Source organism: Rattus norvegicus, chromosome 11 (genome assembly GCF_036323735.1).
Source record: "Rattus norvegicus strain BN/NHsdMcwi chromosome 11, GRCr8, whole genome shotgun sequence".
NCBI classification, from domain to species: Eukaryota; Metazoa; Chordata; class Mammalia; order Rodentia; family Muridae; genus Rattus; species Rattus norvegicus.
The window spans coordinates 80,875,539-80,901,133 of NC_086029.1; the positions used below are offsets into that span (position 1 = coordinate 80,875,539).

Consider the following 25,595-nt stretch of genomic DNA (forward strand, 5'->3'; position numbering starts at 1 on the left):
ACACAATTCCTCCCCCCCACCCCGTATTTCTGAAAAGGCTAAGCATTCAAGTTACTTGTAACCACTGAAAATATCCACATGAAAAACACATCTACCCCAGCTAAATGCCAAGTATCTACATTGATCTGTTTAATCAAATCCAAATGCAGCACAAATCCCGTAAAAGGAATTAACACTGAGGAATATTCAAGGCCTTTTTCTTAAAAGGCCAAAGAAGTTCCATGCAAATAAATTACTCTTAGGCTTACACATTTCAACAATAAACTAAATATTGCCACATTCATTTTTCTCAGCTTTTTAATGCTTACTATAAAACCTACTTGGCCATATTGCCTTCCAAACAAATAAATAGCCAGTTTCATTAGTCTATTCTTGGACAGGTCACCAGACAGGGAATAAGAGACCCAGTCTATTCCCAGCAGCAAACACACTGGTAATCTCAAACACTATATACTCAGGTTGAGGTTCTACACTCATACCATACTATCCAGATAATACTATCCAGAAATTCACGGAAAACAGGGGTGTGCCTCGACACCCAAAAGGCAATTGCTAACATATTTTTAGCTTTAATAGTTCTAAAAATTCTGTATAACTTATTTAAAGTAACATTCAACACACTTGAATTTCAAATCCATGTAGTACTTTTATCATTGCTTAGAACAAAATTAGTAAGTCTTTAAAATCGTGCCTGATTTTTCAAAATTCTAAATGAGAAATTGAACAAGTCATAATTATTACATAAAATAAAAGACTTAAATGAATGCGGGAGTGGAGGGCTCCCGATTTGCATTTCCTAACTTTAATTTTGAGTCTACTACCTTAGCAGCCGTTCTCTGTCACTGTAATAAGTACTTTGCAGTCTGAAGAACAAAGTTTGCCTCACAGTCTACCGCAGGAAAGTCCTCGGGAGAGTTCTCACCACTAACCTCGCAGGTTTTACCAGCACAACCAACATAAGGACTGCAGTACACATACTCTGCCTAAGTCCAAGTTTTAAACAAAGTTGTCTTGTAGACCAAGTTATAGCCTGACCTTCTCACGAACCACAAAGCTGTAAGCACAGGGCAGCGAACAAGAAGAGTAGCAGCCCCGGGCCCCGGGCCGGCCCACTGGAACATACACTATACCGAGGCACACAGGCAGCCTAGCCCAGCGCGCACCGCTGATCCGGAAGCAGCAGAGAGGCCTCGGGCGCACGCGCTCCAGACAAAAGGCTCCGCCTCCAGACTCTCTCACTCCCTTGACCGCCGCCAAGGGGCCTTCCTTGGCCACAAGCGCGTGGGTCCCGCGGGCCGACTGCACGGCGCAGCTCGGACTGGCTCGGCTCGGCTCGGCTCGGCTCGGCTCGGCTCGGCTCGGCTCGGCTGTTCGGCTAGCCTTGGCTGTTCGGCTCCGTTAGGCCAGGCTCGCCAATCTGTCCAGAACAACAAAAGCCCAGGAGATTTGAGGACTCCCTATTCCCGGGTGTCTAAAATGAAAAATGTGTGGATTCAGGAACTTTGGTAAAAACCTGCACCCTTTCAAACTGAGCCTGTCATCAGCAGGTACCAGGCACGTGGCAGAACACTGCCTTCTTAAATACGAAGAAACCTTTCAATAATTTCATTCCTTCCTCTTCCTCTCACTTCTCTATCCTTCAATTTTCTCGTTTCAGTCTTCCCTCCTTCTGGTTTCAACATAATAACTGTATTTTTCTAAAGAATTTTTCTGTAACCTGTTTTTCCATTTATTTTTTTGAAATTTACCTAACAAATTTCCTGTCTCTTCCATAACAATCCCCCTTTGCTATTCAAAATCTCACCAAAGTTAACTTTTATAATTTGTACCAGCTACTGCCAAATAATTCATAGACTCCTCGGTCACTCATTTTTCTGGTCTGTTCCATCGTTCTAAGTTAATATTTCCCAGCCTAACATGTTCACTCGCATTCTGTGAAATTATTCCAGAGGAGTCACTTTTAAAAATCCATTTTCTAGGTCTGGCCCAGCCTTGTTTTTCCTTTTGCCAGTACTAGGGACAGAACTGAACCTCCACCACTGAGCTGTACCTCCAATCGCTTCATCTCCAACCCTGCCCAACAACTTAACATAAACCTTTAAAATACTTTCTAAAGCGGTGGTGTGCACTTTTAATCCCAACACTTGGAAGGTAGAGAGGCAAGTGGATCTCTGAGTTCAAGGCTCTACAGACAAAAATTCTAAAGTCATTTTAACCACTCATCCCCCAACCCGTAGCAATGTGGAGAAGCAGCTCCACAGTCACCCTCTAGCCTCTATATGCAACCGCACGCACTAACAAATTCTTTAAAAATAGATCCTTGCCTGTATAAAGGAAAAGGTGACAGAAAATTAAATTCGACAAAAATGAGCACTATTCCAAAGCTAGGCAGGCTAAGTTTGGGAGCAGAGATCCAAGCAACTAAGAGGCCTAGTGTTGGCCTTAAATATCATTAATCATGGTAAGTATACAGAAGATTTCTTTTTTAGGTGGTGAAGTTTCCACTTTATATTTTATCTTTGCGATTAGCAAGTCAATGCTTTAAAGCTGTTCAAAAGATAAGACTAGAATATGTGTGTACAAAACTATCAAAAATAAAAAAAGTAGAACAAGCCAAGAGAGCATATTTAGAATCGTGTGGGGGAGACATCTATACATTGGTAATAACTGGGAAACAAACTCCTAAAACTAAGAAAGTATGTGGCATAAGTAAGGTATGGAGTGCACATAGTTTCAGCCACTTAGGAGAGAAGGACAGGTCTGAGACAAGGATCACAGTTTCAGACCAGCTTATAGAAAAATAAGATTGTGGCTCTTATTTAAAAGCTAAGCTAGACAGACAGACAGACAGACAGACAGACAGACAGACAGAGACAGAAAGAAAGAAAATTAGATAAAAGGCATGACACACCACGGGCATTTTAAGTTCCTCAGCAGGATGTCTGTCCCTTTCTTCTGTCTAACCTGTTCCTTCCATGTCTGTCCTGGATCTCACTACACATACAGCAGTGTTTCCCAGAAAGCACATCTTCTCCACATTACTCTCCGATATGCTGCTCTTCTTTCCCCTCCATCACACTCAGGTCCTCTCTGACCTCCTCGTTCACTTCCGGTCTATGTACTTAACCCAGTGGTTCTCAACCTCCCTAATGCTGCGACCCTTTAACACAGTTCCTCATGTTATGATGACCCTAACCATAACATTATTTCTGTTGCTACTTCGTAACTGATATTTCGCTGTTATGAATCATAATGTAAATTTTTTGGAAGTAGAGGTTTGTGGGAGGAGCACTGATTTAACTAGCTTCTATTGACTTATCTATCAACTTGTCTATATTCTGACTGGGGATGTGGCTTGGTAGCTAGAGTGCATACCTATCATGCACCAAACCCTGGGTTTGATCCAAGCACCACATAAAACCACATGTGATGCACAAACCTGTAGGCCTAGCACTTGAGAGGTAGAAGCAGGAGAAATCAGAGGTTCAAGATATCCAGCTACATAGCAAGTTCAAGGACAGCCCAGACTACTACTAGTCATCTCTCAAAAAAGAAAAGAAAACCAGGGGGAGGCCCTGGTCCATGCTCTACAGTCTACAAATATAATCCTTTCCTCTCGTCTCTGATGCACTTCTACTTCATTTTTAATGTTTCCTTTCTAATCCACATTATCTCTCAAATGAGTTTATCTGATTACACATGAAGGGTTATGATTCTACAAATGTTACTTTGTACAGAAAAATCAAAGAACTGGTGTCTATAACAAATCCATCTGTTTCTCTCAATCCCACACCTCAAAAACAATGAGCATTTTTACCTCTTGACCAGACTGCTGTGACCACTTCCTCTTCTCCAACTCACCCTTTCTTGCATAAGCTGCTTCTCTACTGTCTAAAGCACCATTCTCCTACTCCTTCAGCCGGATGAAATGCCTTTCTGCTTCTCCTATTACTACTCCTTCACTCAAGGATTGCTGGGTAGTTCCAGCTATGCACTCCATCCCTTCTGCACCATCCACCAATCTCTGGACTACTTCCTCAATGACTTCAATTCTGCTTTGTTCTAGATTAGCCATTGTTCTCAATGAGCTCAACAATACATTCAAAAACTTTCTGTAGTAACTTCCTCATTTCCTAATGATATCCCACATCAGCTACCCACACATATATACTAGAAAACAACCCAAGTGTGCTTCATAACTTCAAAGAGTCTCTTTTCCTAGCCACAACCATATGTAGACAGATAGATATAGACAGATACCTCATCTTTTTGAGACAGAATCCAGTGATGTAGCTCAGGCTGGTTTTGAACTCTCTGTCTTCCTGCCTCAGTTTACTGAGAACTGGTACCATTGTGCCTTGCTTTGCACCCCTGCTTTTTCCTGGCATTTAGCTTCACACTATGAAGGCAGCAGTTCTTCAGTACTGCTCCCCTCAGGTCAGTCTTCCACCACACTCACTGTGCGTCGTCCACACTCAGCTGCTTTCTCCACACTCACACACTGGGTATTAAGAACAGCATCAGAAAGCCATTGAATCGTCCACAGTTTACTCTAAATAGAATAGCTCATCCCGGGGCTGGGGATTTAGCTCAGTGGTAGAGCGCTTGCCTAGGAAGCACAAGGCCCTGGGTTCGGTCCCCAGCTCCGAAAAAAAGAACAAAAGAATAGCTCATCCCATCAACTAGCTAAAGCATTGCCAAACTTAAATGCTTAATCCCAAACACTCAAATCCTTCCATGAAAATCAGATCATACCTTTGGCACCTGGACCCCCTTCACAGCTTCTAAAATGCTGTGTCTTCATCATCTGTCACTTACTCCCTCCAGTTTCAGAATAAAGTATCCATGCTTCCAAAGTCCTCGCCTCTTCAGCATACACTTATTCTACACGGCATTCCCCCACTAGACTCTTGGTTCACGACTCTACACTGGCCTCTGCCTGTGTGACATGAGTACTCTAATTCTATCTTGGAACTTTCTAAAATGTTCTCCCTCCTAATACTGCCTCAACCCTTTCCTTCCATCTCTCTCAGCTCCCCAGAAATAAGCTTTCACTCGCCACCCTCTGCCTCAACCTGTTATTCCTAAGGAATCTGAACATATGTTGATTTTTAAATCTTACTTTATGCATTTATAAAGCCAGGCACGGTGGCCCATGCCTTTAATGCTAACACTGGGAGGTAGAGGCAGGTAGATCTTTGTGAGTCCTAGGCCAGCCTATAGTCTATGTAGTGAGTTCCAAGACAGCCAGGATCATACAGAGAAGTTGAAATTATCTTTTTATGCACTGTGTAATTGTTGTCTTTGTATTATTCAGATGTTGATTTCTGTACTGGCACAGAGTTGAGTACAGGCTGGATCTTGATACTGGTATTTTTACTGAATTATCACTTGCCATGAGTATTTTGTAAAAACTCTTCTCCATCACCTTCTGATTTAATAAGAGCTGAATGGCCAATAGCAGGACAGGAGAGGAAAGGCAAGACAGCAGAGATAGGAATTCTGGGGGAAAAAATGGAGATGGAGGAGGGGAGATTTGCCAACCAGCCATGAAGGAAATCAGACATAAGATGACTGGGTTGGAAGTAACAAGCCACGTGGCAAACATAAACTAGTATAGACAAGAGTATTAAGTTATACAAGCTAGTTGGGAACAACTTAAGCTAGAAGGCCTAGGCAGTTATAAATACTACATTTCTGGGGCTGGGGATTTAGCTCAGTGGTAGAGCGCTTACCTAGGAAGCGCAAGGCCCTGGGTTCGGTCCCCAGCTCCGAAAAAAAAAAAAAAAAAAGAATAAATACTACATTTCTGTGTCATTAGGGGTGGCTGGCAGGTATGGTAATAAGTCTATATGGCAAGTTCCAGAATAGCCAGGACTATGTAGAAAGACTGCCTCAAAAACAACAACAACAACACAAAGACAAAAAAAAAATAACGCTTTTTATTTCTATGTATGGGTATTTTGTCTTCATACATATCTGTGCACCACATGCATGCAGTACCCCGTGGAGAAGAAAGGGTGACAGATCCCCTGGGACCGGATCATGGAGTTAAGAACAGTTGTAGCCCACCACATAAGCTGGGATCGACCTGGTTCTTAACCACTTAGCCACCTCTCCAGCATTAATATTGCTTAATTAATGCTTAAATTACCAGTCCAAATTATTTCATAACCACCAGAGAGTGACCTACCAAACCCAGTAGTAGTGTCAATTACCAAGCCCATGAATGTATTCTCAGGTCTCTGGACCTCTTAGGTCTTCACCCAGTACTTTAACTCTTGCTAGATGACCCCTCTTGATGTTCCTATTGGTTTGTTTGTCTGTCTGGAGACTGGATCTCCTTATGCAGCCCAGGGTGTCCCTGAATTCACTATGTGTCTTAAGACTCCATTCTTACTTCCACAATCAAAACTCAACAATGAAAACAAAATTCCATCATTGGTGCTCCATTATATCTTAAGTCAAGTTAAAGTTCCTTTGAGTCCCCCAAATTACAGACTATTCAATTGTCCAACAACTGTAAAATAGGTAAATAAACTGCGGAACAGTGACAAAAGAGACACATAAAGAGGAATGAAAACGAATAAATCAATTGCTACATGCAACAGATAAGAATCTCACAGCCATGATTTGAGCAAAAGAAAACACAGGTAAGAACTCCATTTATGGGGCTGGGGATTTAGCTCAGTGGTAGAGTGCTTGCCTAGCAAGCGCAAGGCCCTGGGTTCGATCCCCAGCTCCGAAAAAAAAGAACCAAAAAAAAAAAAAAAAAAGAACTCCATTTATAAGTGCAGAGTCACACAGAACCACACTGTTACAATAGAGATTAGGATAATAATTATGGTCTGTAGAGGATATCTTCCTACTTGGAGGTGACACATGGAGAGCTTGGGAATAGAAGAAATGTTAGAAACCTCCTTTATATTAAACTTGGAGGTAGCTATATAAATGGATACATAAGTAAATAAAAATAAGTTTTAAAACATATTATCCTGTGCCTTTAAGATTAGAGCACTTCACTGGGCATATTTTAATAAATAAACTGTTTTAAACACTTTGGTCTGGACTTGGAGCTCCCCTTGCTACTATTTTTCTAGCTTTATTTCTTTCCATTCCTCAACATGAACCGTAATTACAGATGATTTAAACCACCAACCCTAAACACATCCAGGATTGTCAGCTCTATTAGCCTCACCATCTGACCTATATAGCCTTACCAATCCTTCAGGTTCTGAGCTATACACCAATTCCTGCACAAAGCCTGATCAAAGCTGGCAAATTACTTGTGTCATAGATAGATGCATATATTTTGTCCCTAGATAAGTTTCTGAAGAAAATGAATCATATGTTCATAAACATAGATGTAACCTTTCATTGCCTACGATAAAACCTTGTATGGTATAGGTAAATCCTAGCAGTCCATCAAAAATACCCTGTAATATAATCCTTCCATCCCAGTTTGCATATTTAATCATACAGCAAATTATTACACGAAACTGTCTGTTGTAATGTACCCCACTATTCTACCGAAAAATGCAATTCAACTTCAGCTGCGGTCATCTGAATCTAGCTACCTAGTCTCTCCACTGCAGTAACCCCATGCTACCCTCTTGTCTCTAACACCACTGCTGCTACTAACTCAAGCCCTTCTGAACGTCACTAGGAGCCTCCTGACTGGTCCACTCATCTCCCACCACACTGCCCCAGTGCCATATGGTATATCCATTGTCAGATAAAATAAATGAACCTAGGGCATAACTCACTGGTAGAGCACTAGCCCAGGCTGTAAGGGGGAAAAAGAATGTCAGTCAATCCTGTCTAACATACAGTTCTTGACAATTCTCTACTCAAAATTCTGTAGCTACACATTAATAGTATGTTAACATACTGCAATGTTACTGCTAACATATTTTCATCATCGAATCCCCACAACAACCTTAGCCAGAAAGGTACAATGGTAATAATTTCCCGCTGAGAACGTGAAGATTCTGAAAAGGAAGTAATTCTCTACAATCACAGAATGGGTAAATACGAGGGCCACAACAAAAAACCAACCTCTGTTGCTCACTAAGCTCAACACTAGCTCACCAAATACAAACACTTACCCATACTCTACCAACTCAAACTAACTCTTCTGCTTTAAAGCACAGTACTTGTGAATTACAGGTTACCATTATTTAGCAACTCATGAAACCCATTTCATGCATGATAATTATGCTCCTAACCCAAACCCCCAAGCAGTTTTGGGTGTGTTGTTTGTGTTGTTGTTGTTGTTGTTGTTGTTGTTGTTGTTTGGTTGGGTATTTTTTAGGGGCAGAGTGGGATTCTGAGGATTTTCATGGCACATATCTTTCATCAAAGTACTCCCGAAGCAGAGGCAGGTAAATTTCTACTTTAAAGGCTTAGTCTATATAGTGAGACAGGGTTAGACATAGTGAGATTCCATCTTTTAAAAAAGGGAGGTGAAGGCTGAAGAGATGGCTCAGCCGTTAAAGGCTAGGCTCAAAACTAAGAATTTTTAAAAGAGAGGTGGGATCCCCTTGGGGGATGGCTCAGCAGTTGAGAGAAAGAGCTGCTCTTCCAAGTGACCTAGGTTTAATCCCCAGCACCAGGGCACTGCATGAACATGGGTACAGACATGCAGCCAAAACACCCATACACACAAAACAATGAAAGAACTTCCTGACAAGAGAATAGTATATACTATCATAAAAACATCCACTTTGGTAAATGTGGTTTTAGTTATATTATGAATTTTCTTGTTTTACATATACAAATTCATACACACATGTATTAAGTGAAATATAGCTTGTAGTCATCATGTAAACACTACACCGTTCCCCATAGATCTTAGTATCTCATCTCCAATCTTGCCAACTAAAATGTTCTCTTTAAATTACTTTATGTATTTATAGTTTTCCCTTTTCTTTCTTGAGACAAGGTTTCATTATGTATCTCAGACTGACTCTGGTAAGGCAAACTGGCCCAGAAGCCTGGCTCCTCCTGCCTGGCTCCAAGTACTAGAGTTACAGGTCTGCACCATTGCACCAGGCTTTCCAACTCCACTTCTGCAGCGCTGCAATGCAGTCCCGGGTTCTCCCACAGATAAGTATATTCTTGTACTTCAGTGGCATTTTCTTATGCCACACTCTGCTTTGTGGCACACTTGTGATCACTGTGTATTTGTGCACAAGTCTAGCCCCCTCAGAACATAACTCCCAAAGGGTTCATTCTTGATGACATCTAGTAATGCTTTTATGTATGTTAAATGAAAATCATGCAACAAAATTTCTGAAACTAGTGTCCTTCTCCAGACCAGATTAAACTACCCTCTGATTAGAAAAAGTCCTCTGATCTTACCCCTTTAACATTTATGCAGGATTAGAGCTCAAATCTAATCTATTCCATCTTCTTCCACAAATGCAGAGTATCTAACCATTTTCCCGCCATGCTCTCAAAATCAAACCCACAGACAAATTCTTGGATTGCTTTGTTCACTAAGACAAGGCTTGCTATGTAGCCCTGGCTGGCCTGAAGCTCCCTATATGAACCAGGATGGCCTGAAACTCGAGAGCCTCCTGTCTCTGCCTCCAGAGTGCTAATTACATCTTCTAGCAATCATTCAACAGTTATTCATTAAAAGATAAGTTGTTCAGTTTCCTCCAAGATAGCATACAACCTAATGTGAAGGCAAGGGAAAGAACGATATAAATGAATATGCAAAGAGAATACAGCTAGGCCAGTGGCACAATCTTTGCACAAGACCCTAAATGTAATCAGCAATACCAAAAAAAAGGCGGAGGGGAGGGGGTAGATAATGAACAGAAGAAAATATAATATTCAATATTCACACCTACATGTGAAAGAAACCTTGACATTAATAGTAAGAGTACAATTACTTAAACAAGATTTACTAAAAGAAATAGAACAGTATCCTCCTCTTATTCCCCATATATACAGAGCTGACCTCAACTCCACACACAGTTTTGAAACCACTGACTCCATTCTTTTTACTATTTATCATTATTCTGTGTGTACATGCCACCTGCATGTACAGGTCAGTGGACAATTTGCAGGAGTCAGCTCTCTCCTACTGCTATGCCGGTCCCAGACTTGAACTCAGGGTATCAGACCTGGCAGCAAACACTTGTACCAGCTGAGCAATTTTACCAGCCCTAATGACTCAATTCTTCTAAATAAGCAACACAGACTTGTCACCATCATCTCCACCACTCCATTACTTAATAAAAATGTAAGTAAAGGGGCAGGGGAATGGTTGAGTGGGACTGAGTTCACTGAAAAGCCTGGTAACCCAAGTTTGATCCCACAGACCCACAAGGTAGAACTGACTCACTCAAGTTATCCTCCACATTAGACCATGGTGCATGCGTACATACGTGTACACACACACACACACACACACACACACACACACACACGTGTGCAACTTAAAAAATTATAGCCAGACATGGAATGTGTGCCTGTAATCCAAAAGTCTAAAGCAGAGGAGCAGAGAGACGAGGAGCCTGGACAACTCAGTCAGTTAGTAAGTTCCAGGCCGGTCTGGAACTGTTTAGCAAGGTTCTATCTTAAATAAGTGAATGAACACCTCAGACCCCTGGAATGAACAGTAAGGGGTCATTTTAACACATTCCCACATTCATCAACTAAAACTCTCCAGAAGACTGTCAAAGAATACTGCAACCTGGTAGGCACGTCCAAAATGAACAAGCAATGACTACTTTTAGGCAACTTCTCATCCCTAGCCAGCAAAGCTAATGTTGCAAAGATGCTGTTTCCTACAAATCTTGTTTGGGTCCCAGCCTCTCTTTCTCATTTTACCCAATACTCCTGACTACTTTAACAAAACCTTCCTTCCCTCTTTAAGTTAGAAGTTTAAAGACTCTTCTAATTCAGTGGGAAGTCAAGAGGTACGTCCTAAAGTAGTTGGTTTAAAGCCTGTAAACTGAGTTTTTCAGCCTCTAAAACTCAAGGCTTAGGTAGGGCCATCGAGATGGTTCAGTCAGTAAACGTGTCTTGCTGCTTAATGATGCTAGCCTAATGACCTGAGTTCAATCCCTGGAACCTACATAAAGGTTGAGGAGAAAAACTAACTCCTCAAGTTCTCCTCTGACCTCCACACACAGTCACCTTGCTGCACATGTGCCCACAAACATGCAATAATTTAAAAATAAATTTTTATATCAAGGCACATCGTTTGAAATTGTAAGCCATCTAATACACAAAAATAACTGAAGATCAGAGTAGAGGATGAAAAACAAAAAACATCAATGACAGTCACCATTTCACTCAGGGAACGCTGGCTTCTGTAGTCATGATCCAAACTGATGATGTAATCTTGGTAAAGAGAGAAATGATAGAGCAGAACATGGTGGCATACTTCCATAAACCAAGGAAACAGAAATGATAAACACCTACGAACTACTTGGGGGAGCCAGAGAAAAACATGAACTACAAAAAAAAAAAAAAAAAAAAAAATCAATGCTTACAACTAGCAACCTGTGACAGGACAAATGTGGGGGAGGACATAAGATAAGGCAGCAGAGGGATCAGTATGACCACAGCGACTACATACGTGTATGAAAATGCCATGCAGTAACCCGTTATTTTATATGAAGTGTGGTTTGGGGTTTTTTTCATAACACAAGGTTTCTCTCTGTAGAGCCCTGGTTTAGCCTTGACTGTCCCAGAACTAACTCAGCAAACCATGCTGGCATGGAACTCACAGAGATCTGCCTGCCTCTGCCTCCCAAATGCTAGGACAAAAGGTGCACTCACCATACCCTGCTATGTGTTTATTTGCTTAAGGTGGAAGGTGAGAATATGATTAAGGAAAAATTGTGGGCTGGAGTTGTAGCTCAGTTGGTAGCGCTTACCCAGCATGCAAAAAAAGTCTTGGGTTCAGCCAAGCCTTTAATCCCAGCACTTGTTCCAGGCCAGTCTGATCTACAGAGTGAGATCCAGAACAGGCAGCATTACACAGAGAAACCCTGTTTTAAAAAAGAAAAGTAAGTCGCAGGCTCAGTTCCTGGTACTGCAGAAACTAGATGTGGAACTCACACCTGTAATGCCAGAAATCAAAGAGGCAAAGGGTTCAGAAGGTCAAGGTCATCTTTCCTACATACCCAGGCCAGCCTGGGTGACAGAAACCTCTGTCTCAGAACCTCAACAAAAAAGTACACTGGCACGGTGGTGCAGGCCTTTATCTTAGCACCTGGAAGGCAGAGGCAGGTGGATCTCTGCTGAGTTTAAGGCCAGCCTGGTCTACAAAGCCAGTTCCATATCAGCCAGAGTTACGCAATGAGACCCTGTCTCAGAACTGGGAGAGTGGGGGGGACGGCTGGGGGGAGAAGCTTGGGGGCACAGCAGGCAGCTGTCTTAGTCACAAAACTGCAATGAACAGGGGACGATTTTCATTGTTATTCCCCTCAGAACAGTTTTGTAAATTACATACATATTCATATTATTTGCATAAGAAAAGCAACATACTGTATTTGGTGCACAGTAGTAAAAGAAACATAATACTAGTGCAGCAGGGGAAAACTGAGCCACAAATACCATGACGACAGTAAAAGCCGGTGCATCATATCAAGTAAATATGACCAAAGAAGCAGATAATAAAAGTGCTTCCTGCCCTTCCAAGGGACCCAAGTTCAGTTTCCAGCACCCACATCAGTAAGTTCAAAACTGCCCCCCCCCCCCCCGCTCCAGGGGATCCAACATTCTCTTCTAATCTCCTTGGGTACCCTCACATTTGCAGCATATATTCACACAGACAAATACATATGCATAAATAAAAATAAAATCTTTAAAAGTGAGAGATCTAAATGCACTCACAGGAAAATTTCCAAGTTCTTTTTAAAAAATAAAAATTCCGGGGCTGGAGAGATGGCTCAGTGGTTAAGAGCCCCCCCGACTGCTCTTCCAGAGGTCATGAGTTCAATTCCCAGCAACCACATGGTGGCTCACAACCATCTGTAAAGAGATCCGATGCCCTCTTCTGGTGTGTCTGAAGACAGCTACAGTGTACTTACATATAATAAATAAATAAATCTTTAAAAAAAAAATAAAAATTCGTTATTTCTCTAAGAAAAATTACAATGAAAGCAATCTTCCCACCTTAAGTATTAAGTGCTATCTCGGCTAAAGGAATGAAATCCTCGCTAAAGGACTGAATGGTACCTGAGTTTCCCTTCCTCTCCCACATGTCCCACCATTTCCCCATTATCCTCTTTCCCTTCAACTTCCTTAAAAAAGAAGTCACATTCATCATACTCATCTTCTCTTCAGTTGAAGTGATATCACAACATATTATGTAATTTCTCTTAATAACAAAAGGTGAATACTACCCAAATAGAACTTAAGACATTGTTCTAGTTCAACAGTGACACAAGCCTTTAAGGAGGTTGAGGATCTCTGAGTTCAAGGCCAGCCTAGTATACAACAGCAAGTTCCAGAACAGCCAAAACTACACAGAAAAACCCTGTCTCGAAAAAAAAAAAAAAAGAAAAAGAAAAACAAAACAAAACACTGTCCTCACCCAGTGTTCCTTCTTGAAAAAATACGGTCTACTGACATTCAGTAAATGCAAGAGAAGAACTTGGGTTTCCTAACATAGGCACTGTCGCTCCTCATCAGACCTACTCATTCTGTCCCTTCAGGTTTCCTTGGCACCATGATAACCACTCCAGACCTCCTTATAAGCTAAGATCAACACAGATGTTCTAGATCCTCTATGCCCACATTTTGCTTGCTGATGTTATTTTCTTTAATAACATCATGCCTCCTTGATAGAGTACATCCGGAATCGTGAATGGAAAAGGATCTCCCGCCAACCCGAAGTACAGAACCAATTCAACTAGACTTCGTTGGGCCACAAATGGAGCCTCCAAAGACCAGAGTATAATGCACCAACTATCGACACGGACAACTATAATCTTGTGTCCTGCAACCTAGGCTGAAATACGGCACCAGCTGTTCTGGAACCATATAAGCTAAGCAGTGGAAAAGAAAACCACCAGGCCAAGTTAATTCCTATTCCAGTATCTGCCACCCTCCGGTAACCGACAATACTCCAAATCTGCTAAAATTCTCAACTCCGTGGCCTCAAGAATCCCCATAGGCTAGGCGGTTTCTCAAGGTCTCTTTCAAAGATTTTTCAGTTCACTAGTGCGGCACTAAAATGTCTCAAACCAATCTACACGCTAAGTGACTAATTCTCAATGACCCCAACCAAGCTGGGACCCATACTTACCGGATGTCATCTACTGAAGAGCCCAAACAGGTTCCGAACTAGGCCACTCTGGCCCATCTGGAATAACTCTTTAGACCTTGGGCCAGCATTTGATAATTATGCTACATCTGTCTATTCTATTATGCATTCCCTGCATCTTCTCCAATATTTAGCAATCCTCTGGCTTCAAACGCTCTCCCTTCTATCCGTAGAAACTACTCTAGCCTTCTTCCCTTGCCTTGGAAACGCTTCGGTTCTTTCCATAATGAAACACCTAACATATCTGCACAATGAACACCCCCAGAATCCTCAAGACTGCTCCACAACCACCCCCGGCATTCCTCCACCTATCCGGCATCTTCCCTCCGGCCCCTTTCTCCCCTTTCGCACTCCCACTATGCTTCCTGCAAGCAATCCCCTTTCACCAGCCCCTGCCCTTCCCTGCAGCCAAAGAGCACACCGAGGCAGCAGCGGCGACCGAGGCCTGCGGTGCATAATGCACTGCACCAAGACGGCGGAGAGCCCTGGGGTCTGGCCGGCCTGCTCGCCCACAGCCTGGCACCCGGAGGCCTCCCCGCGTGCATCCCACCTCCTTCCTACCCGACACCAGCCGCAGGCCTCGGAAGCCGCCCGCTCGCCTCCGCCGCCCCCGTCATTCTCCGTTCTCCAAGCCCCGACCCACCATCCTCGCGTCCCCCAGCCCCGCGTTCCCGCGGCCTGCGCCCGCCGCCTCCCGGGCCGCCCCCGGCTGGCCCGCCGCTCCTCCGGGTCAGGCCGTCGCCGCCGCGCTCTCTCCCCCCGACCCCCCCGCGCGCCGCCCCCTCCCCTCCCCCGCCCTCCCGGGCCCCGGCCTGCCAGGCCGAGCGTTTACCGCGGGCTGGCGCCGAGGCGCGCGGTCACTGACTGCAGACGGCCGCAGCTCCGACCTTCCCACGGGCCCGGCGAGGAGGGCGAGGGGGAGGGGAGAGAACTTTTGCTGTGGCAGCTCCGGCGACAGCTCCCACCCCTGCGCCTTTCTCCTCTTCCTCCCCCTCCTCCTCCTCCTCTTCCTCCTTCTCTTCCTCCTCCCAGAGCAGTCGAGAGGCAGACATGGCGCGGCTAGAGCGTCGCCGCGGTCGCCGCCGCTGCCGGCGCGGTGCATTATGGGAAGCCTCGCACACAGGAAGCGCTCCGGGCTGCCCGCCCTCGCCTGGCGGGGAGAGGTGGCTGCGAGACCTAGCGTGGCTTTGATTCCGGCGCCTGCGTGTCAGCAGTGCAGCGTGGCCCGGGAAGCTGGCCCCGCACTGAGGGTCCCCCTGATGGGCCTGAAAGGAAAATGCTTTGAAATAGATCAGATCTGAGAAAGCTACTGGGAGGGACGTCCTCCCCTTGAGGTTGGGTGCTTGCCTGGCACCCTGAGAAGTGAAAAATGGGGATTAATAGCGGTCCGGACCCCGGGAAGTGGAAGAGGCTGGAACGTAGATGAAGGGTTTAGCCAGGATTTCTTGGATCTTTCCTTTATTCTCTTACCTAGCCTCTCCTCTTTTTCCGAAAGATGCAACCCTGCACCCTTGAAACTAAAACTGCGATGCTGGATGTGGGCACCGAGAAAAAGCAAGAGAACCCAGTCAGAACTTCGTTGGGCCCAACCCTTGGTCTGCATGTCTGCAAAGAAGTCATTTAACTAACACCAAGACCCTGAGTTGCCTATACGAAGGGAGGGCTTACAGTTACTGACCTTTGTACACACGCACTAGTACAAGGTTAGCTAGGTAACCTAATGTATTCAGTGAACGTCGAACGGTTATCGGGAACTTAATGAGAGATGGAGCACCTTCGTTATGATTTCATAACAACCTCAAGGCTTTATTTAGCACCTCTCTGCAATACTTAAACATAACCTTTCAGGTGAGAAGGAAAGGAATGAAAATATCTACATAACCATTTCTGGAATTCTCTCCTTGTCCACACCCACCTCCCAAACCTTGAATGTTCATTTGAATGGTGCTTTTTGGCAAAACTTCAAACTCCCGCATTATGCACTTGTGATGACACTGAATTAGATTACTGTCTGCAAGGTTAATATTCCCTCAGGCATTAACCTTACTAAACCATGATGCTGCTTGAAGTAGCTAAGGCTCAGAAGTTCAGCTGAATTCAAACACAGTCAACTAAGAAAGGAGCCCGACAGCTTCACAATAAACTCTCCAAGAGCTTTCTCCACTAAGAAAAATAGAAATTTCAATGACAGTGCATATTGTGGATGCTAATTGTAACAAAACAGTGGTATAAGCTAGAGCAAGGGACAGTTATCTGGAGGACAGCTTTCTGGCAACTTCTAGCAACTGCGATGATATCAAATTCAGATATATTAAAAGACGAAACAAAACACTCTGGCAGCAAAGAAACTAACTTCAGGTTTAATCTGTGGAGAAGCTAAGAACTAGAAAGAACTGAAAGCCAAGGGTTACGCCCAATGGACTAAGATGAGTAGGGTTCACTAGGAATAGATCTCTCTGTTTCTGAACATAATTAAGAGACAATGAAGAAACAACCATCTAAAATGGGCAGAGTGAGGAAGACTATAGACCATGACTTCAAAGGTAAGGGTGATTGAAGGCTCTTGATAAACCTTAAATACTTCCTGGTTCATTTTTTTATCCATATTGCTGTTTGTTTTCCTTCCCAATGTCAGTCTTAGCCATCCAGCTTGCTTCCTCTCTATCTTAATTTCTTCTTCAGCCACTCCCCCACTTTAAAACAGTTAAGGACAGGTAGCCGAGAGGTAGTGATACACACCTCCAATCTCAGGATGAAGAGGCCGGCGGATCTCTGAGTTCAAGTCCAGCCTGGTCTACACAGCAAGTTCCAGGACAACCAGATGACTGAGGTGGCTCAGCATTTCAGAGCACTTACTGCTCCTTCAGAGGGCCGAAGTTTCCAGAGCACCTACACACACACACACACACACACACACACACACACACACACACACAGCAGATAAGAACACGTAAGCACGCAGCGTGGATAAAAATAACTCTTTTTTTAGAAAAAGGATCAGCACTTGCTTCACAAGACTAGCAACCTGGGCTCCACTCTCACTAAAGGTAGATAGAACCAATTCCACAAAGTTGCCCTCTTAACTTCCACATGGCCACCCGTAATATTAAACTTTAAAAATGGCTGTAGACTCGAAGTTACAAACACAGGGCAAACCTTCTCCTTTATCTCTTTACCCATCTTCTTCCAATGGTGTGACATAAAACTATAGAGAGGCATCAACACCAGCAAATTGACAGGAGCTCGTAACAAAACATCCACAGAACTGTATGGTCAGTATCTGTGACCTTTCAACCCGTGTGCATCCTCATGTGTGTTTAGAGTTTATCCCGTGTAGGAGAACAAGTCTGTTCCCACAGTGAGGTCAGAACCACTCCTTACACCCGCTGGTGGTGCACATCTTTAGTCCCAGCATTTAGCAGGCAAAGGCAGGTAGACAAACATGAGTCTGGTCTACAAAGCAAGTTCTAGGATAGCCAGGGTTACATAGAGAAACCCTGTATTGAAACAACACCCCCCCCAAAGCATTCACTCTTTGATCACATGCCCCCCTCATGGCACCTGTTGGGTTTGTATCTGAATACTCTCCAGCAGCCTATGTGTTGATTTAGTACTTGGTGCAATAGTGTTCAGAGGTGGGGCCCACAAGGACTTGCTAAAATAGCACGGTTTAGCATATCACTGAGAAATAGAATCTTTAGGAAGCAACCCTAGTTGGACAAAACGGGCTATGTGCCCTTGAAGTGTGCATTTTATCCCTGGATATGGCCTTCTTCTCCCTTCCTTAGACACCATGAGCTATAATGTGATGTGATGTGTGTGTGACCTTTCTCCTAGCAGTACTAGGACCTGAACCTAAGGCCTTATGCACTCTACTGCCAATCTACAGCCTGTACCTTATGGGACCTTTTCCTCTTTCGATCTTTACCTAAATGACCTTTACCTTTGTGATTTATGTAATTTGCCACACATGTCAAATGTTCATTTCCACCTATTGCTAAGCGGTGTTCTCTTGTGTACACAGATATACCAGAGACCATTCATCCACTCCCCAGGTACACACAGTTGTTTCTAGCTTACTTGCTATTATTACCTGAACTTCTGTGATCACTGCTATGCAGATTCTGTTTTTATTTAGTTGTGAGTTTTTGCGAGTGCTGGGGATTAAACCCTAGGCCTTATACATGCTAGAAATATGCTGTACTACTGAGCTAGAACCACAGTCTGTGTATATAGGTTTCTGTGTAAACTTAAGTGTCTATCTCTCTGGAGTAAATACCCAGAAGCATAACTGATGTATCATATGATACAGACATTCCTTCTGTTTTCATTTGTTTTTTTGGTTTTTTTTTTTTTTTTTGGTTTGGTTTGGTTTGGTTTTTTTGGAGACAGGTTCTCACTATGTAACCCTGGCCATCCTGGAACTTGTTCTGTATACGTGTAGACCAGGCTGGCCTCGAAATCACAAAGATCTTTCCCTCCTGTGCTTTCTGAGAGCTGGGATCAAAGGCCATCGTGCTCAGCAGTATACTTTTCCAGAAGCTCCTATTCTGAGATGGTGATGCAGGTAGAGGCAGGAGGATCAGAGGGCATCCTCAGCTACATAGCAAGCCCAAGGCTGTTTCGGGATATATGAGAGCCTGTTATAGAAAGGAGGGCGGGGGGGGGGGGGGAGAGAAAAGAGAGAAGGGAGAGGGAGGAAAAGAAAGAAACCACTATGGTCTGTCCCTGAGTTACTCCATCATTTAAAATAACCTTACTACATATATTTATTTATTTGCAAATAAAATAATGTATGATCGTCAGAGGACGACCTGCTGGAGTCAGTTCTCTTCCTCCACCAAAGTGGGTGCTAGAGATTGAGCTCAGGCCACTGTGCCTTTCCCCACCGAGGCATCTCAGACTTCTGTCATTTCCAACCCAGTGGCAACATTTGAGAAATCCACTCATTCATTCCTCGTTGGCATTCTCAAGTGCACAGAGTTGACTCTCGAACGTCTCATAATCTAGTATTATTTTAGTTTAGCTCTTTCCCTTTAAAAACAAGACAAAGGCTTCTCCTCTGAGCTAAGTGCTGGGTGGGACACACTCTCCTGACTCCTCCTTTCACCGATGGGTTTGTGAAAGTACACAGACACTTTACAGGGAAACGACTTCATTGATGAGTTGGGAAGTCTCTTAAAATATTATAGTTTGTGTCCTTTAACTTTTTGATTTTTTTTCTTCTATCTGTGTGCATGGAAGTGGTGTGTGTGTGTGTGTGTGTGTGTTTGTGTGCATGTGTGTGCCTGAGTGTGCTTGAATGTATGCACACAGTTCATGCCGCATTACCCTGTGGATCTCAGATGACAATTTTGTAGAGTCAGTTTCCTCTGTCCACCTTTATGTGGGTTCCATGGATGAACTCAGGTCACCAAGCTTGCATGACAAGTACCTCTACCAGCTGAGCCATGTTGCTAGCCTTTGACTCCCTTGTTGAGATGGCTCCAGGATCTTTCTGTCAAATGTTTCTAGCACTTACTGTTGAGAGGAAGGAGAACTTAAGCTAAGGTGTCCGGGAGCCATGCAGGTAGCAAACCCCACCTGCAACGAGACAAGCGGGTAAGGTGAACTGAGTGAAGCTGATGTGGAAACCACAGGTAGTGGAAGGGACAGAAGAGACTGCGCTCCAGCTAGTCTGAAGGCCACAGACACTGAGCACAGGTGACAGTGTCCAGGCTAGGAACAGGAAAATGAGGAAATAAGGCACATCGGGGACCCAAACTGAGAGTGAACTAGTAATTTTTTTAGCGATTTATTTATTTTTATTTTTATGTGCACTAGTGTTTTGCCTGCACATGTCTGTGTGAGGCAACTGGATCTCCTGGAACTGGAGTTTCAGACAGTTGTGAGCTGCCATGTAGTTGAACCTGGATCCTCTGGAATAGCCATCTCCAAGAGTAGTCTAACCCATCTCTCGAACCTCTCCCACCTCCACCTTTTTTTTTTTTTTTTTTAATTTAAGTCTCATGTAGCTCAGGCTGGCTTAAAATTTGCTACAAAGCTTCTATGTAGTAGGACTGGCTTGGAACTTCTAACCCTCCTGCCTCCACAGGTGTTCACCAACATACGTGTGTGTGTGTGTGTGTGTGTGTGTGTGTGTGTGTGTGTGTGTAGCTCAAAGTGGCCATGAACCCTTGATCTCCTGCCTCCAAGTGGCCTGATTTTAGGCGTGTACTTCTATGCCCAGCTTTGACCTCTGGAGAATACAAAAACATAAAAGACAAAATGTATCAGTGGACTACATCCGACCTGCAGATACCAGTGGTCCCCCACACACACACACCCCACCCCTGGTGTGGCCCAACCCACAGAGGGCTGGATAGAACAGCAGCTCTGGTATAGGATAGCAGAGCCTTCCACAGCCACTCCTAGGCACCAGCTCTGGAATTTGTGTTTCGATCCAGATCCCCAGGCTTCTTTCCCAGAGCAATGCACTTCTATCCTAATCCCAAAGACTTCCCAAGGGCCCTAGACCCTCCTAAACTAACGACCTTCTAAGCTTTCTGGGACCCAAACTCTGAACTGTAGGGACTGCTACCTTCTCCATCCACGTGGCTACCTGACAGGGCATTTGTTAGGTTAATTCCACCTGACGATTTCTTTTTTTCAGAGCATGAAATTCAAGGCCTTATCAAAGACTGTACCAAAGGCGCCTCCTCCACTAAACTTTGTCAGTCCCACTATCTTGTCCTGATCCTAAGAGCCCTCTTTACTGGCACACCTCCCCCAATCCCCTGCTTCAGATCTGAAGGGCAGTTCAAGGTCAGTGCTATATGCTCAGTCCTCCAAGCTGGTCAGTGCCATACCAATGGACTCGATCAACCAGGAATGAAAAACTCAACTAGGAAATACTACCTATTTTACTATAGGGATTTTTTTCCCCTCTTGTCTTTATTCCAACACTACTTTATTCAAACACTACAGTATAAACACTTATGCTGTATGAGGTATGAAAAAAACAGTGCTGGAGTCAGTGCTATTTTATATAAGGAATTTAGGATCACAGATATTGGTATCTGTCGGATCCCTAGAACCACCCCCTCACAGATACTAAGCGATGTGGATGTGCAAACTGTCTCTAAAACTAACCGAATGGCCTGTTCCCTCTCACTCAAGATACAAAGCATAGGCCAGATCTTGAGTCCAGGACAGTAGAAAGTCCACAGTCCCTAAAGAATGACCTTAATGTGGCACAAAGGAACACACAAAGAGGAAATAGTTTGGCAAGGCAATAATTTTTGTAAAGGGTGCGCTAAAACCCAAGCAACCCAGCAACATACCGAGGCCAACAGTGCTCCTGTCTTTCGTCCCCAGCAGGCGGTGACAGTGTCCCATCTCATCTGTGGAAGCTCTACTTCACAGTCAGATGCCATTGGCTAATCGGCACAAAAGAGGCGGGAACTATGAGTACTTGTTTGCTGAGTTTGATTTAACAACAAAATGTTTTTTTACATCTACACCAAAGTTCATTGGCTATGGAATTACCTTGATTTGGAAGAATCCAGGGGGAAATAGAAGTTATCTTAGTGTTTCTATCGCTATGATTAAACACCATGACCAAAGCCCCTCGGGAACAAAAGGATTAATTTCTGCTTGGAGTCCATCCAGGGAGGTTGGAGTAGGAACCTAATGCAGAGGCCACCGAGGGAGGGATGCTGCTTATTGGCTTGCTCCCCATGGCTTGCTCAGCCTGCTTTCTTACAGCACCCAGGATCAGCACCCCAGGGACATCATCACCACAGTGAGCTGGGCCCTCCCACATCAATCATCAATCAAGAATGGAGAACACAGATCAATCTTGCCCACAGATCGATCCATGTGGAAGGGACATTCTCTCTCTCTCTCTCTCTCTCTCTCTCTCTCTCTCTCTCTCTCTCGATTTATTTATGTATGTGAGTACACTGTAACTGTCTTCAGACACACCAGAAGAGGGCATCAGATCCCATTACAGATGGTTGTGAGCCACCATGTGGTTGCTGGAAATTGAACTCAGGACCTTTGGAAGAGCAGTCAGTACTTTTAACCACTGAGCCATCTCTCCGGCCCAGGGACATTTTCTCAATTTCCCAAAATTCCTGTGGCTTGTATCAAGTTGACATAAAAACCAGTCAGCATACATGTGAAAAGTCAAAGTATGTAAGAATGAATGAATGAATGAATGAATGAATGAATGAATGAATGAATGAAAATAAAGCCTTAGGCCAGGCTGGTATTAACAAAATGAAATGTGGAAGCAACAGAATAAAGACGCTCTCCTCTAGGGCTTAGGGGTTACCGTGGGGTAAAATCCACAGGCTCCGGCTGAAGCCTCCAGTGTGGAAAACCTGACTCTCCATTTCTGTGTCACTTCCTCTATGCTTTAAGTAACCCAACTACAAAACTAGGCAAGTATTCCCTTAAAGCTGCTGTGAGTATTAAATGTTAATACAAGTATTAAGAATAGTATCTAGTTACATAGCCATATGACATATAGATTGTTGGTATTATTAAGAACACAGCAGGCCGGGCTGGAGAGATGGCTCAGTGGTTAAGGGCACCCGACTACTCTTCCAGAGGTCCTGAGTTCAATTCCCAGCAACCACATGGTGGCTCACAACCATCTGTAATGAGATCTGATGCCCTCTTCTGGTGTGTCTGAAGTCAGCTACAGTGTACTTATATATAATAAATGAATAAAATCTTTAAAAAACAAAAAAAAACAAAAAAAAAAAAGAACACAGCAGGCCATATTTCCTAAAATGAAAATTTGTACATTTGGGAGGGAAAAAAGTTCTTTCAAGTAGATAGGGATGAGAGAAAAAGACAAAAAACTATACAGATGTCTCCCCAGATCCACGAAAAGAACATGAGAAATATGTTTTGGGCGAGAAAATGTGCAGAATGTTTAGCACGGAAGTCATATTTGGAGCGGAGGGCAAAATAAACAATGGAGCTGCAGAAAAAAAAAAAAAACACTGAACGGTTTTCAGAGGACCTCCTTCTGAGCATGTTCTCTGGCTGACCAATCGGTGAGGCTGACGAAGTGGGCACAGTGTAAAGTTACTCGCTGTAGTGCTAACACTCAGGTGCACAACTTATCCCAGCACTTGTGAGGGAATGGCATGTGGGAGACTGAGGTCAGCCTGTCTACATAGAAAGTTTCAAGCCAGCCAGGACTACATAGTAAAACCTTGTCAGGGAGGGAGGGAGGGAGGGAGGGAGGGAGGGAGGGAGGGAGGAGGGTAGATGAACGAATCTGGTGCCTGCCAAGGGTTTAACCAAATGAAGACAAACTGACAACCCAAATGTAGACAGACTGACTACTCTTTTACACCTTAGAGCTGTGGGTTTCTATTTCCAGAAGTGGAATCAATTCAAAGTCTTTTCTCTTTCTAGACGGTATAGACCCCACTTCTTTAAGTCAGGTGTGGGTGCTAAGCATCTGTGGTTTTAGCCACTAGAGAGAGAGGCTGAAGCAGGAGAATGGATTGAGTCCGGACTCTCAGGTTAACATAAGCAAACCAGTATTAAAACAACAGTAAACAAACAAACAAACAAAAACGAACAATATTTCAAAGCCTGGTAGAACAGCAGTGCATGCCTGTGAGTCCAGCCCTTAGGGAGGTTCCGCATTCGAGATTATCATTAGCTGCATGACAATAAAAAAAATGTAAAATAAAGTAAAATAAAATAAAAGATTTCACACAATTGTTTATTGCTATTGTGTGCACACAAAAAGTATATGGGTTTTGTGTGTAGGTGTGCACTCCACTCAAGTGTGCTTACCTGTGCACGTGTGGAGGCCAGAAAAAGCCATCCAGTGGCCTCTGTCCTTACGAGCAGGATCTCTTCCTCAATCTAGAGTTCAAATTCTTTAGCAGCCTGGTAGCCATCAAATTTTAAAAAGGTATCAAAGCATAGTAAAGTTACCCTGATAGTAAACAGATGTTTAGATCAACACAGAGGCTGGTTGGTTTGGAAAACAACAACAAAAAACAAAACAAAATCCAAACGTCCAGCTGGCCAGTATTCAGTCTAGGTATTAAAAATCCACATAGAAACCTGTGAAAAGACTAAAAAGGGCTAAGCAAGGTACTGGGTTACACTGAGGTCCACAATGTGGTGTGGAGGGGCTTTGGAAGAGCAAAGGGCAGGGAGCAGGGCGGGGGCGGGGGCGGGGCGGGGCGGGGCGGGGACGGGGGCGGGGCAGGAGCACAAGAAGCCGTGCTGGCTATTTCACCTTCTCACTCATTGGCTGGTTATGCCCATTTCTTACCTTCCTAAGGAGAATTCTGTAGCCACACAGAACTGCGGCGCAGGGCTGTGAGCATAGCTCAGCGCTAGAGCAAGCTAATGCCTGGGTTCAACTCCAGTGCCCCAAACCCTAAAATCCAGGGCCAGAAAGTCCTCCAATGCTATGGTTCAGAGAGGACTTAGACTAAACTCACAGACAGCTGCAGGAGACAGAGAGGATTTAAAGTGTCTAAACCCTCAGGCAAATCCCTTTTCACACACCCCGTGAAGTGACTCACTTTCTTTTTAATAAATACTGCTTCCCGGAGGCAGCCATTTTAGTCTTTCTGGAAGATTATGCATCTGCAAAAACTTTGTTCTTCCCTTCTTACAAAAGGGAGGGAGTACACAGAGAAAAGTTCAAAAGCCGGCTGGTTTGAGATTTGTTTTATTTGTGAAAAGATAACGTTCAGGCAAGTATAGTGGCTCACATCTATAATCCCAGACCTCCGAAGGCTGAGGTAGAAGGGAACGTGGGCTAGAGAATGAGAGTCTGACTCAAACAAGAAGATAAGTTCTGGAAGAGACGGCTCAGCGGTTAAGAGCACTGACTGCTCTTCTGGAGGTTGTGAGTTCAAACTCCAGCAACCACATGGTGGCTCACAACCATCTGTAATGAGATCTGATGCCCTCTTCTGGTGTGTCTGAAGACAGCTGCAATGTACTTATATAGAATAACTAACTAAATAAATCTTTTTTTTTTTAAAGTTTTACTATTACTGTTAAAATCATTATCAGGGGTTGGAGGGGCGGCTCAGAAATTAAGAGCACTGACCGTTCTTCCAGAGGTCCTGTGTTCAATTCCCAGCACCCACATGGCGCTCACAACTGTCTGTAACTCACGTGCTCACACTAACACATACATGCAGGGAGCAGAACAAAGCATATGAAATAAAAATAGATAAATTATTTAAAATCATTACCCACCAGGCCTCAGACCACACATCGTGCGCTTGCATGTCCAGGCGCATTCCCTCTCTAGAAG

At 43.9% G+C, this 25,595-nt stretch overlaps 2 protein-coding genes across 10 annotated transcripts in view; one reads left to right on the forward strand and one right to left on the reverse strand.

The window, feature by feature from the left end:
* Zfp148 (zinc finger protein 148) overlaps positions 1 to 15,339 on the reverse strand; it is a 110,013-nt gene extending 94,674 nt beyond the window's left edge. For 2 of the 9 annotated variants that reach the window (XM_039088604.2, XM_006248435.5), the window contains exon 1: positions 15,129 to 15,268. The gene's annotated coding sequence lies outside the window, so the exon portion shown is untranslated. Of the gene's footprint in view, positions 1 to 1,035; positions 1,418 to 14,278; positions 14,794 to 14,939; positions 15,048 to 15,128 lie in introns of those variants that run through there. The other 7 variants (XM_063270738.1, XM_039088603.2, XM_039088601.2 and 4 more) reach the window with 6 other exon arrangements.
* LOC134480933 (WAS/WASL-interacting protein family member 1-like) overlaps positions 12,584 to 25,595 on the forward strand; it is a 45,586-nt gene continuing 32,574 nt past the window's right edge. Inside the window, exons 1-2 of the mRNA XM_063270831.1 lie at positions 12,584 to 12,699; positions 14,769 to 16,839. Coding sequence (XP_063126901.1) covers positions 12,584 to 12,699; positions 14,769 to 15,597 — 945 coding nt within the window. The 3' untranslated portion in view covers positions 15,598 to 16,839. The remainder of the gene's footprint in view (positions 12,700 to 14,768; positions 16,840 to 25,595) is intronic.